The sequence below is a fragment of the Leucoraja erinacea genome, chromosome 12 (assembly GCF_028641065.1).
Source record: "Leucoraja erinacea ecotype New England chromosome 12, Leri_hhj_1, whole genome shotgun sequence".
Lineage (NCBI taxonomy): Eukaryota > Metazoa > Chordata > Chondrichthyes > Rajiformes > Rajidae > Leucoraja > Leucoraja erinaceus.
The window spans coordinates 25,660,662-25,675,200 of record NC_073388.1 but is presented as its reverse complement, the minus strand read 5'-3'; the positions used below and the strand labels follow the sequence as shown (position 1 = coordinate 25,675,200).

The 14,539-nt window shown below is 37.7% G+C and overlaps 1 protein-coding gene across 2 annotated transcripts in view; it reads right to left on the bottom strand.

Moving 5' to 3' along the window:
* Positions 1-324: 324 nt before the first annotated feature.
* The window catches only part of znf711 (zinc finger protein 711), a 41,313-nt gene continuing 27,098 nt past the window's right edge, over positions 325-14,539 (bottom strand). For both annotated transcript variants that reach the window (XM_055643876.1, XM_055643877.1), the window contains 5 exons: positions 12,858-13,016; positions 10,052-10,195; positions 8,836-8,973; positions 3,729-3,872; positions 325-2,712 (listed from right to left, as the gene is read on the bottom strand). In XM_055643876.1, coding sequence (XP_055499851.1) covers positions 1,535-2,712; positions 3,729-3,872; positions 8,836-8,973; positions 10,052-10,195; positions 12,858-13,016 — 1,763 coding nt within the window. In that variant the 3' untranslated portion in view covers positions 325-1,534. The remainder of the gene's footprint in view (positions 2,713-3,728; positions 3,873-8,835; positions 8,974-10,051; positions 10,196-12,857; positions 13,017-14,539) is intronic.

Sequence of the window (14,539 nt, the reverse complement as noted above, 5' to 3'; positions counted from 1 at the left end):
TTTATTTACCATACCATTTTAGGTTTATGAATTTTATCTGTATAGGAGCAAGTATTCAAAATTATTATTACATCACTTATTTCATAGCAATTTAATTGTTTTATTACCACAATCTGTATTGTCACTTTACAGAAGCAAAACAGTAAAACACAGTTATTTACCAGAAATTAAATACTCATGACTTCATCCTCAAGCAAGCTTCAAAGACTAAATCATAAATCTTACTTCATAATTTGTGGACATAAGAGTGCATGCAACCAACAGTAATTAATTATCTGTAAAACTGCAATGTGATTGGGCAAGGGGAATTGACCAAAAGCTAACTTTCAGTGCAACGGATGTAGTTTTATTGATATACTCATCACATTAAGAACATTTAGAAATAGTAATCCCACAGAACAGTGACAAAAGATTTCTTATTTTACAGAGTGTACAACCTTTGCAGCCACATTAAAACACACGTGTTTTCTTAAATCTAAGAGGCATTGCTAAATTAACATTCTGAATTTTGAAAATAGAACATTTTGAATTCTCGAGCAACTGATTCTCATCTGGTGCAAAACGAAAATTGACAACATTTGAAGAAACACAAAACTACCACAATACAATGAACAAAGTTAAAAATTCACAAAGTGAACAACCATTTAATGTGTGAGCAGTAACCAGCTAAAAAAAAAAAACTATATCCATCATACCACTTCCTATACATTATATGGATAACAATGTCAAAACAAGATCTTGTATCCATTAAATAGCCCTGAACCAAATTGTTTGGTTCCCGAAGTACTCCCATGTTATATTGTTTACGGATCATGAGTATTTGCAGAGGGATGCATAAAAATATCATACATGCCCTATAGTAAAAAGCAGTCCAACTCTTAAGAGTACGAAATTAATCTACACTGGCTGCGTAGACCCATTCTTGCATTGATAGTAAAATAGCAAATCTGTCTCAACTGCAGCACCTATAAGGAATAAAGTAAAATAAATCCCAAATCCACTGAACCAGTCTTTTTACAAGCATTTTGGAACGTGGTCTGTACTTGTTGACTATTTATCACAAATAACTATTCATTGGGATTTATTTTTGATTAAAAAAAAGTTTAAAAGATGTTTTTAAACATCAATTCCAGTAATCAGATAATTTACCAGGATTAACTGTAAAATGGAAACAAATTTAAAAGGTCTAATTGTGAGTTTTATAGCATTGCTGTGGAATAGAATATTTTGCAGCTACATGTGAGACAAACTCAAGACACCCACAATTGTTAAAAAAAAAAAGACAATGAACTCACTTAATGGCTTCACAATTATGGCAATCCCAGAACACTACTTCCTAGATTCTGTAAAGAAACCAAAACATTTGTACAATTGACTCCGCCTCCCAATTCTCATACCTTTTGACAACTTATAATAAAGGATGAAAGGTAGGTCGAGAAACAACACTCAAGTCGAGACCAGGAGAAACAGTTCACGAGCCATGCCAATTAACTCAGTTAATTAAGTTTGTGTAAAATATGTTTACACCTGTACATCACATTATAGCCTCTTTATGATGCCGCATTATATGCTGGTTCTTTTCAGAAGGCCTACGAAAACCTTTCTTACAAAACTCACAACGGTGAGGATAGTCCTTTGTGTGAATAGAAATTACATGGCGCTTGAAGCCCGAAGCATCAGTAGTGCTATACTCGCAATATTCACACTGGTAAACTTTCTTCCCACTATGTGTCTTCATGTGCTTCTTAAGTTCACTTTGCTGTCGAAACTCTCTCTTACATCTTTTGCATTTAAAAGGAAGATCCTTAGTGTGAACTGAAAGAATATGGCGACTGAGTATAAAAGGATCTGCAATTTTGAAATCACAGTGCCTGCACTGATGAAGCTTTTTACCCTTGTGAGTTGACATATGTTTCTTCAACTCCGATGGACGATGAAATCCCTTATCACACACCTCACATTTGTGTGGGAATTCCTTGGTGTGCACAGATATTATATGACGTTTAAGGTCACTAGAATTGGAGCTCCTGTGGTCACAATGAGTGCATTGATGTGTCCTATGTGCCTGAAATAAAGTGGCATGCTTTTGCAGATCTTTGTCATCCAAAAATGTTTGCGGGCAGTGGTCACATTTGTATGGCAGCTCATTGCTGTGCTTGGTTTTCACATGAGTTTTCAGATTAGAAGCATCGGCAGACCTATACTCACAGTACTGACAATGATATGGTTTCTCCCCAGTATGAGTTCGCATGTGTTTCTTGAGTTCTGATGGATGACGGAATCCTTTCCCACATTCCACACAAATGTGTGGAAAATTCTTGCTATGCACTGCCAACAGGTGCCGATTGAGAAGACCCTGTTCAGCTGTCTCATAATCACAAAATTTACATTTATGCATTTTAGTTTCTTTTTCTCTGTTAACCAGTTTGTGAGTGGTCAGTGTCCCTGCCTGAGTGAATCTTTTCCCATACTCACTGCACTCGTATGTTTTCTCTCCTTTGTTGATGAGCTTGTGACTCTCCAAATGATTGTGAAAACTTGCTTTTTTATTTGTTGTATAGTCACAGTCTGTACACTGATACTTCTTCTTTGCACTTTGCTCCAGATGATTCTTCATATGTCTTTTCAAGAAACCCCTTGATTTAAACTTCTTTCCACAGATGTGACAGGGGTATACAGTTATGGGTTGTCCATCAGGTCCTATAATGACAGCTTTAAATGGAAAAATAAAAAAGATTAAAAAAAAGATTGAAGTTACTGCTAAGATACTATGGTCTTTGAATCTGAAAAGTAAACCAACTTTGAAACAGCCTGATTGAGATATTTTACCTACACCTTTCAATCCCTCATAACGCTCCCTCTCCACCAATTTAAAAAAGCATCAATGCCAAATAGATATTAATGAATCTTTGGGATCTGGTTGTTTATTGTGAGCTGAAAAAGGAAGATTTAAATGGAAATAAACATGTGAGCACAAAGTAAAATGAAAAAATCTTAATGAACATCTGTCCAGCTAGAAAAGTTAAATGAACAATCTTCATGGTAGGGGTGTTAATTCTTGCACCCTGTAAAGAAACAGGAATGACTCGATGCTTTTTGCATAAAGCTAATGGATTATAGAGCAATATGGGTTCCATAACATTTAAAGTCAACCTTCATCTCAATTTCTCCCTGTGGGAATACAGTTGCATTTTACATCATTCTTATGGAGTATATGATGCGCAATACAAATGTATCCTCTCTAAAACAAGAGATATAATAAATAAGGGCCATAACTCAAGATGTCAGTCTGAAGAAGGGTCCTGGACAAAACATTGACTAGCCACTTCCCTCCACAGACGCTACCAGTCCCACTGAGATCCTCCAACAATTTGCTTTTGGTCAAAATTCCTGCACCTGTAGTCTCAAGTCTCCAACAAATAACCCAGTTTAAAATCAAACTTGGTGCATCAGCACAAGATACTTTATTTCTCCTCAAGCTCAAACTAACTTCTTTAAACTTCATTTTTCAGTCTGAAAAATTCTACCTACCACTTCAGTTTCTTCTTATATAATTGATGAACTGCCAATATATATTTAATATTTGACAATTCCTAAATTTAATATCAATATTAAACTGAGCATTTAAATATTAACTAATATTATACAATGCACCTCATCCAATCACTTGGAAGCATGTGTTCCTTTTATTACCATTGATGATGATTTCCCTCATTAGCTATACTTACCGGTATGCCATTGTCTGCCTTCACCCCTTCTCTTCTTCCTGGCTTTTTGCTTTAGTGCTCTGGTAGTGCTTGTGCTGTCACTTATTTGTAGGAATTGACTCGATGTGCCATTCTTATTCTCTATCTTTGCTTCAAAGTTGTTACCTTGAGCAAAACAATACAGTCTTTAAAAATAACCAATGATAACTGTGGGTTCATTATTTTGTAAAACCCAAGTATTTATGCAAAGAGCTATTTTGCAACAAGGCAAATTCGAGGAATTTACTTCATTTTTTTTCAGAAAGTGAGAACGGGGTAAATAAAGGACAGGAAACATCAAAAACAAATGCAGCCAACCAAACAGCACATCTTTGGTTACATGTGCGGCATGCCAACAATAAAACTTAATCTATCCGGTTTTCCTATAAAATAAAGCAAATTGTACAATGTCTTCACGAATCTCAAATCAAATTTATGAAAAATATTCTGGTAATTATTACATGGCGTAACTGAAAGAAAAAGTCGCCAATGGTCTGATTTTTTACAAAGAAATGTTACCATTCCATGTGAAACTGCTGGAACCTCCCCAGTCTTGTTCCACCAAGTGGAAATCCCAATCAGTATTTGTTTGACTTTGGCAAATTTTTCCATGAGGAATATGAAGTTCCAGCAATTCCCCAAGTCTGCCAAAAAGTCTCCACCAGAAACAGCAGCTCCATTAAGTTGAATGTAGAGGAACAGCAAGAGGGCAAAGTATTAGGTAAAATATATATATTTGAATTCATTTAGTTTAGTTATACGTTAAATGTCATATGGTCATATGGCATGAAACAGGCCCTTCGGCCCAAATCGTTCATGATGCCCCGTCTAAACTAGTCCCATTTACCCACATTTGGCTGATGTCCCTCTAAACCTTTCTTATCCACATAGACCTGTCCAGGTTTTGTTTAAATGCTTTTATAGTACCTGCCTTAGCTATCTCACATCTCGTTCCATATACCCAGCAACCTTTCAGTGAAATAGATTGTTCTCAGGTTCCTATTAATACTATCTTGTCTCACCTTTAACTTATGTCTTATGGTCCTTGATTCCCCTACCCTGGGTAAAGGACTCTGTACATTCTCCCCATCTATTCACATCATGATGTTATATCCGTGTGTAAGATCACCTCCTTTTAAGAAGGGAGGGAGAGAGAAAATGGGGAATTACAGACCAGTTAGTCTAACATCGGTAGTGGGGAAACTGCTAGAGTCAGTTATTAAAGATGGGATAGCAGCACATTTGGAAAGTGGTGAAATCATTGGACAAAGTCAGCATGGATTTACGAAAGGTAAATCATGTCGGACGAATCTTATAGAATTTTTCGAGGATGTAACTAGTAGCGTGGATAGGGGAGAACCAGTGGATGTGGTGTATCTGGACTTCCAGAAGGCTTTCGACAAGGTCCCACATAAGAGATTAGTATACAAACTTAAAGCACATGGCATTGGGGGCTCAGTATTGATGTGGATAGAGAACTGGCTGGCAAACAGGAAGCAAAGAGTAGGAGTAAACGGGTCCTTTTCACAATGGCAGGCAGTGACTAGTGGGGTACCCCAAGGCTCAGTACTGGGACCCCAGCTATTTACAATATATATTAATGATCTGGATGAGGGAATTGAAGGCAATATCTCCAAGTTTGCGGATGACACTAAGCTGGGGGGCAGTGTTAGCTATGAGGAGGATGCTAGGAGACTGCAAGGTGACTTGGATAGGCTGGGTGAGTGGGCAAATGTTTGGCAGATGCAGTATAATGTGGATAAATGTGAGGTTATCCATTTTGGTGGCAAAAACGGGAAAGCAGACTATTATCTAAATGGTGGCCGATTGGGAAAGGGGGAGATGCAGCGAGACCTGGGTGTCATGGTACACCAGTCATTGAAGGTAGGCATGCAGGTGCAGCAGGCAGTAAAGAAAGCGAATGGTATGTTAGCTTTCATTGCAAAAGGATTTGAGTATAGGAGCAGGGAGGTTCTACTGCAGCTGTACAGGGTCTTGGTGAGACCACACCTGGAGTATTGCGTACAGTTTTGGTCTCCAAATCTGAGGAAGGACATTATTGCCATAGAGGGAGTGCAGAGACGGTTCACCAGACTGATTCCTGGGATGTCAGGACTGTCTTATGAAGAAAGACTGGATAGACTTGGTTTATACTCTCTAGAATTTAGAATATTGAGAGGGGATCTTATAGAAACTTACAAAATTCTTAAGGGGTTGGACAGGCTAGATGCAGGAAGATTGTTCCCGATGTTGGGGAAGTCCAGGACAAGGGGTCACAGCTTAAGGATAAGGGGGAAATCCTTTAAAACCGAGATGAGAAGAACTTTTTTCACACAGAGAGTGGTGAATCTCTGGAACTCTCTGCCCCAGAGGGTAGTTGAGGCCAGTTCATTGGCTATATTTAAGAGGGAGTTAGATGTAGCCCTTGTGGCTAAGGGGATCAGGAGGTATGGAGAGAAGGCAGGTACGGGATACTGAGTTGGATGATCAGCCATGATCATATTGAATGGCGGTGCAGGCTCGAAGGGCCGAATGGCCTACTCCTGCACCTAATTTCTATGTTTCTATGTTTCAACCAGTTGCACCCCAAAGAATAAAATGCTAGACTTTCAAGTGCAGCCACAGCTTTGTAAATGTGCTTATATTTATTTTTTAATATATTCTCCGAATGATAAAAAAAACCTTAGCAACTATGTTTGTGACAGGTTTGACAACTAGCATTTTGACAACACTATTTTGTAATGTTTATACACATGGGGCCCCAGAATCACCCTAGCATTTGGACCAAATTAATAATCTACCATCAAAAACTTAGTTTGAACTTGATATATGGGTCAGCAGCTTGGTGTTGGCAGTAAATTATAGAACAATAAATGGTTTTGTTTAATTCATTCATTTCTTGAGAAGCGGGCATTTTTTAAAATCAAGGCTAGCATGTATTGATCATGCCGCCAATACTAGTGAGGCACTGCCTCAAACTACTGTGGTCCCGGTGAAGATCCTCCCACAATGCTGTTGGATAGGAGGTTCCAGAAAATACAGCTAGACAATGAAGATAGGGAAATAAATTTGCAAGTCAGAATGGTATGCAACCATGAGAAGGATCTGCAAATAGTGGAAGTTCCATGCACCTACTGCACTGGTCATTCTTGAAGGTAGAGGTTGGGCTTTGAGATATTCGTATGGAATGACCAATCAAATAACTCATTCAAGCATATAATATTCAATCATACTCCTGTCGCGGAAAGGCACTGGCTGATCTTCCTTTCTGCAAGCTACAATTGTTAGATTTAGAGTTAGATTTAACTCTTAGGGCTAACAGAATCAAGGGATATTGGGGAAAAAGCAGAAACAGGGTACTGATTTTGGATGATCAGCCATGATCATATTGAATACTAAAAGGGCCGAATGGCCCACTCCTGCACCTATTTTCTACGTTTCTATGTTTACAATGTGGAGCTGGAACGAGAACAGAACTATAGGACTGAGGAAACGCGGGTGAGGGATCTATTTATGACAGTAGGGGGAAACCACGTTGAGTAAAGAATGAGGACATCTCGGATGTCCTAGAATGGAACGCCTCATGTTGGGAGGATATGAAGAAATTGAGAGTAGGGGATCGAGTGTTTGCAAGAGGCAGGGTGGGTAGAAGTCTAGTCTAGATAACTGTGGGAGTTAGTAGGTTTGCTGTGGACATCTGGACAATTGAGTCTGTCCCCTGTGATGGCGACAGAGATCAAGACAGCTATCTCTCCTTAGAACAATAAATATGTAAGGAGGTCACAGACAGCTGCAGGAATAATAGGGCTTGGGTTTCCTTTGGTCTCCTCCCACAGACATTTTGGTTGAGAGGGTAAATGGCCACTGTGAATTGCCCCTAGTGTGTAGGTGAGTGGTAGAATCTGAGAGGAATTTATCGGAATGTGGGGAGAATAAAAATGAACCATTGTAGGATTCATGTAGAGGGGTACTTGATGGTCAGCATGGACATGGAAGGGTGAAATAACTTTTTTGGGCCATGTGACTCTGGTGACCCATTGTTCCCGCTGCCTCATTAAAAAGTCACAATTTCCCCTGCTCTACGCAAGAGAGCTAATATTTGTACCATTATTTTGACATGCTCTGACATTCATTAGCTTTACATATTGAAAGTAGTTTAGAAATCCACATCAGTGACATTTTACACCTCTTAAAATAATTCAAATAGGTTGGTCAAAGAAAGATTCTCTTTAGACATCTTTCCTGCCATAAATTGTTATTTTGAAACTTATGCTTTTTTGCTTCCATTCACAAAAGTTCAATCACTTTCGCCATTGAAAAAGTTAAGCAGTTACAGTAAGTTATTGTATTCACTGGAGGGCGAGGGGGGATCTTATAGAAAATTATAAAAGGACTGGACAAGCTAGATGCAGGAAAAATGTTCCCAATGTTGGGCAAGTCCAGAACCAGGGGCCACAGTCTTAGAATAAAGGGGAGGCCATTTAAGACTGAGGTGAGAAAAAACCTTTTCACCCCGAGAGTTGTGAATTTGTGGAATTCCCTGCCACAGAGGGCAGTGGAGGCCAAGTCACTGGATGGATTTAAGAGAGAGTTAGATAGAGCTCTCGGGGCTAGTGGAATCAAGGGATATGGGGAGAAGGCAGGCAGGCACGGGTTATTGATAGGGGACGATCAGCCATGATCACAATGAATGGCGGTGCTGGCTTGAAGGGCCGAATGGCCTCCTCCTGCACCTATTTTCTATGTTTCTATATAGTTAATCTTGGTAAGTGCAAGGTTATGTGCTTTGAGAGCTAAACAGGCAGGCCAAGCACAATGAATGGTAGGATCCAAGAGAGTATTGATGAATAGAGATGAATAGAATTGCCTCCTCCTGCACCTATTTTCTATGTTTCTATGTTTCACTATACAACTCATCTTCTTTCTTACATGATGGTTGTATACATGTATTCCTTTGCACTACATGATTTTCTAATGAATTACAAAATACTTTCGGTCCACTTATCTTTTCTTTAGATTTCTTAAACTGCACAGATACACAGTAAAAAATATTCAATCTTAAACATTAAACGTAAATCACAGCCCCTACCATACGCAGCAGCCCATGCAACAGGTACAAAGGCTTTATTGATGCCAGAATCCTCAATCTGTGTCTCATGCACTGTTGCTGCTTCCTCATCCCCAACAATGACTTCCATATAAACTTCATCAGCAATATCAGCACAATCTGCATAAAAAATAAATTAGATTTTTCAGTTTTTTTTTTTTAAATAGTTAATTGAAGAATTAAATTTACATTTAAATCAAATTATTACATTCCACTCCCTCAAAATTCACTATAATTAGCAAAAATCATAGCTTAATTTGTTAATAGATGGCATGTTGGTACAGTTAAATAATGTTTTTGATAAATTCTATATAGTCACAATGTGTAGGGAGAGCTTTGCATCTGAATATTTGACACTATGGTAACAAGCAAGTGGTCTTACTTAACAGGAAATTAAAATTCATAATTTAAGGAAATGATTGTTATATGCGCAGAAACCAGGAACTGCAAATGCTGCTTTACAAAAAAAGACAAAATGCTGGAGTCACTCTGCAAGTCATGCATCATTCCTGGAGAACATTGACAGGTGACATTTCGGGTCGAGACCCTTCTTCAGACTGTTGAAGTTACACGTGCCCTTTTCGTATATGCAAGAAAATTTCACATATAATCAATTAGATTTTGTAATTGCTAAAATCTTCCTCCAATAAATGCTGATAATTATATCTCTGCAAAGGTCCATTATATCTTTGACTAACCAGATTGGTTTGGGCTTCTTTCACAAATTCAATGTTCTGGAAACTTAATATCTTGGCTAGCACAAACATGTCAAAAGCAGAAATGAAGCGTCAATTATGTAGCTAATGGCGTCCTAAATTAATTATATTTAAAATGGGTGAATTTAGAAGGCTTTCACAAACACAATCTTCTATATTGCTACTTAACTCGATGCTGACTATATCAATATCTGCTACATTAATATTAAAATACCAGTACAATTTCTGATGGAAACCCATTTCTTCTATCAGCTGAATTACTGAACATGGATTTTTAGCTTTGTTAGATTATGCGTTGAATTTCATGTTTATGGTTTATCTTATTCTATACTGTTACATAAAAGCAAATTAACATTCTGAAATACTAATCCAAACCTCTAAACAATTGCACTAATAACTAACCTGACTATATTGAATACAATAAATCACAGCCCTCCTTTCAACAAACACTGAATAAAGAAACTGTACATATAATTTCTTACTAATGTCATCTTCCTGAGATGGGTCTTTAACTGCCATATAAACCATCTTTTCCCGAGACATTCGGCCAACATTCCCTTGATCGAGCATACTGGTTATGGCATGACCATTCTGATATTCATTTTCTGCAACTACTTCAGTTTCTCCTTGAAGCAAGAAAACAAATCAGACATTAAAAGAAAATTTAAAATCAACCTTAATTATATTACAACTAAATACAGTGAAAATACAAAAAAAGTTGCCATCCAATGGGTCATAAACACTTGAAGATATTTTGCAGTTGCACGTGTACACTTTAGTTTCCAATGTTCTAAGCATACAAACCTGCTCTGTAGTGAATGGATTCAAATTTAGTAGACAAAGTGTTGGGAGTCATACAGCATGGAAACAAGCCCTTCGGCCCAACTTGCCCACACTAACCAACATGCCCCATCTACACTACTCCAACCTGTGTGTGTTTGGCCCATATCCCTCTAAACCTATCCTGTCCATATACTTGGCTAAATGTTTTATTTATTTATTTATTTTTTTAAACACAACTACCTCCCCCAGCAGCTCGTTCCATATAACTACCTACCAGCCATTGTGTCAAAAAGATGTGCTACATTTTACAAGTACCATAATTCTTTGAACAAATTATCTTGTGGGCAACAATAAATGAAAAAAAAAAGGGTCATTATAATCAGTACACTGGCCCAAAATTGAAAATAACACTGATTTAAATTCCATAGGCATTCATTACAGAAGCTGACAGTTTAAAACTAGACATCCATGAGATGAGGCAAGGTGGACTATTAGCAGCAATGGAAGTGTATACCTTCACAATCTGTAATCTTTTGAACTAGCATATCTACCACAGACTACCATTGCAATCAAGTCATTGGATCAAGGACAATATAAAGAGTGGATGCAGTACCAAATATTTCCAAGAAAGTTAAGCTAGCCAAATTAAGCTACAGTATTTTATCAGGACATTATGAATGCCACTCAAAACAAAAATACATATAACAGGGAATATTAACTGAGTTTCTCTGCAAGCACAGGTTGTGGTGTTCAATACCAGGACTCGAGCCACAAAAAAGTACAGATGATGTGCCAGAAGTTCAGACACTTTTGTGATCACGGTCAATGAAAGTGTATGCAAATATTATAACCCACTGCATGCACCACCAGCACACGCGTGTCACCCGCTTACCACCAATCTCTCTCAATTTGGACTCAAATATTTAGTGTTACCTCACCCTTTCTGAATCCCCATACTCATACTGCTATAACACTCAAACCCACTTTATGCAGCTTGCATACATTCCCAGAGAGTGAATGACAAACACATTCATGCAAACACATTTCAAGACATTCACTAACATTTGCCCTCTTTCCTCAAACAGAACAGTGCCTAATTGGAAGCAGCAGAAGCTAAGCAATTGTGAACATCTGCATTTGTATCGTACCAAAATAGACAAGGTGAAAATCAGTGAGGCCCCAGTGAGTCAAGGGTTGAAATTATGCAGTAAAATGGTATCTCATTCTAATCCTTCTTTGTTGTACCCTTTCCCTCTCATCCCATAATCCCTTAACAAACTGCAGATAGTTGACACCTATAACTTTTCTTCATTGCCCTTGTTATTACTCATCATTGCGCTTTTCTCCTTTCAGATAACTAAGAACTGCAAGCTGTCCAAGCAGCATTAAAAGAGCAAGCTAACCATGTGTATGAAAATACTATCATTCATGAAAATAAAATCAAAGCAGTTATCTTAATACAGTTTAATTTAGAAGAGAGCCTGGAGGGAAATGTTGTACACGGGAGACTCTGGAGTACAGGTGGTCTCCAGATATGTCAGAGGATAAGAGTCTACAGTTGAGATTGCACAGGACTGCTGCCAGATCTAAGGAATAAACTTTGGTAGGCAATCTAAGGGCAATTGATGAGAAAACAATGACAACGTTAAAAAAGTATTTGGGCACTAGTTCAAAAACACGGATGATTCTGGCTTGAAACTTCTAATAAAGTTCTAGATTTTTGCTCAATAAGGAGAAAACAAGAAAGCTAAAGTCATTAATTTGAATTCAAAGTAACTAGTTAGTCTTTGACAAATTTAGTTGCTCTATCACAATATAACCAACAAAAAATTCTGTAAGGTGGACAAAAGTGCTGGAGAAACTCAGCGGGTGCAGCAGCATCTATGGAGCGAAGGAAATAGGCAACGTTTCGGGCCGAAACCCTTCTTCCTTCGATTTTCCAGCATCTGCAGTTCCTTCTTAAACAAAAAATTGTGTAAACCTAGTTCAAAAAGTATTTAAAAAGTAGAATTATATTATCATTTCCCATTCTGTGCCTTCCTGCCTTAAACAGATAGTAGGTTAAATAAAAACACATTTAGCCAGTACCAGTGGCTTTTCCAACCAATGCAATTGTCGATAAATGATGGATATCAATCATGGAAATTAAAGTTCATAATGATAAAAATGAAATGTGTTTCCATATTACCTAATTGAATAGAACTAACAATTAAAAATTGTGTAAGAATCATTATTTTTGAATGTCAAAGTTCCATTCAGGTAAAGAAACTTAGGTCCATATATCAGTTTACTATTCTTCCTTTAATAGCAATGTGAAATTAAAACATGTCTAGTTATGGCTTACATTTCTTCTTAACCAAGACAATGTAATGGGATATATAATTATTGCAAAACACGTTTAGATTTTCACATTGTATACTCACCATCTGGTTTTCAGGATTGATAAAGGGAATAAACCAAAATGTTTTTTTCAAAAAATATTATTAACTTTGCTATAATTTTTACCTATTTCCACATCATCTTCAGGTTCCGCTTTAAAAATATACACTTTTATGACCTCAGCCCCAAATCCGTCTTCTTTAGAAGAATCATCTTGTTCAATATCAGTGCTTATTTTTATTGGTGCATTTTCCATACGATCCATCTTCTCTCCAACGTCATCCACTGCACAAAACAGTGATAGAAGAATATAAGCCTCAAGCGTAATACATTTTATTTGGTCTAGCACCTATTTGACTCAATAAATTGATTGGCCATGTAAATATTTGATAGATAAGAGCCTCTCATACATATTCCTGTCTTTCCACAGCTCCCAACAACTGTAAATGATTGCAACTAAATAATATTTGCTTGACCATATTTAATTCTCCCAAATTCAACCTTGTTTTGATTGAACAAAAGTATGGTTTGCTAACAATACTTTGAAGCATTTAATATTCTTTGATCCCTTGGTGTTTTGGGCTACAAGTGTGGAAATGCAAAACCATATGAAATTAATGCTCCAGAACCTACAAGCAATGATGACTGAATGTCATAAATGAAAAACAAGTTGATTTTCTGACCCTTACTAGGGAAGAAACTGAATATTTAATACAGCCTGAAGTACTTTAGTTAATTTCAGCATCAGACTGTTCAATCCTCTACCAATATTGGGCTCAACAAATCATTAACTGTATAAACAAAAAATGGTGGATAAAAGGTATGGAATGTTAATGACACTAATTTTTTTAAACTACAATTGTTTGAACCGATGGCAATGAATAATTGTGATTCCGCTTGGAGAGTCTGAGTTGTACAGTATAGAAATAGGCCTTTTGGCCACTCATCCATGGCGACAAAGGTGCCCCTTCCTGAGCGAGTCTCATTTGGCTGCAAGTGACCCATATCACTCTCAGCTTTTCACATCTATGATTCCATCAACTCATCTATTAAGCATTGAAATTGTACCCACCTCCACCACTTCCTCTGGCAGTTTGTTCAATATACCAACCAACAGCAAAATACTGCCATGCAGTCCCTTAGGACCCTTTAACCTTTCCCTCTCATACTTATGCCCTCTAATTATAGTTTCCCCTTCTCAGAAAAATAGGCTGTGACCATCCACCATATTCTATGGTAATTTTTCATTGGGGAGAGGGGACCGAGATTGATTGGCAAGCGGGTGAAGATAAAGGCAAAGGCTAGAGTTGAAAAGGTGACAAAACTGTGCAAGAAAAAGGAGTAAAATGTAAAGCCGGAGGGAGGTGATATGGATGGGACACCTAAGATTTCAGTGCAGGACCTTTCTAAAGAAACGTAATCTGCCCATCCCCTCCAAAGATGCTGCCTGACCCACTGTGTTCCTCCAGCAGTTTGTTTTTTTCCCTTTCTAGCACCTTCTAGCACATGCAGTCTGGTGTCTCTATTCTCATCCAAATCATTAGTATTAGGACAAATTACAGCATCAATTACTACACCACACTCCTGGTCACAGCTCTCCAACCTGAAAAACAACCCTCCACTGTTACTCTTCCACCAAGCCAATTTTGCATCCTATGTGATCTCTCCTTCCGGAATAGCCTTACCACATGGTACCTTACGAGACATCTTGCTGAAATCCATGTGGACAACATCAACCACCTTGTCCTCAGAAATCCTCTTGGATCACATCTTCAAAAACTATTACATTTGTGAAACACAATTTCCCA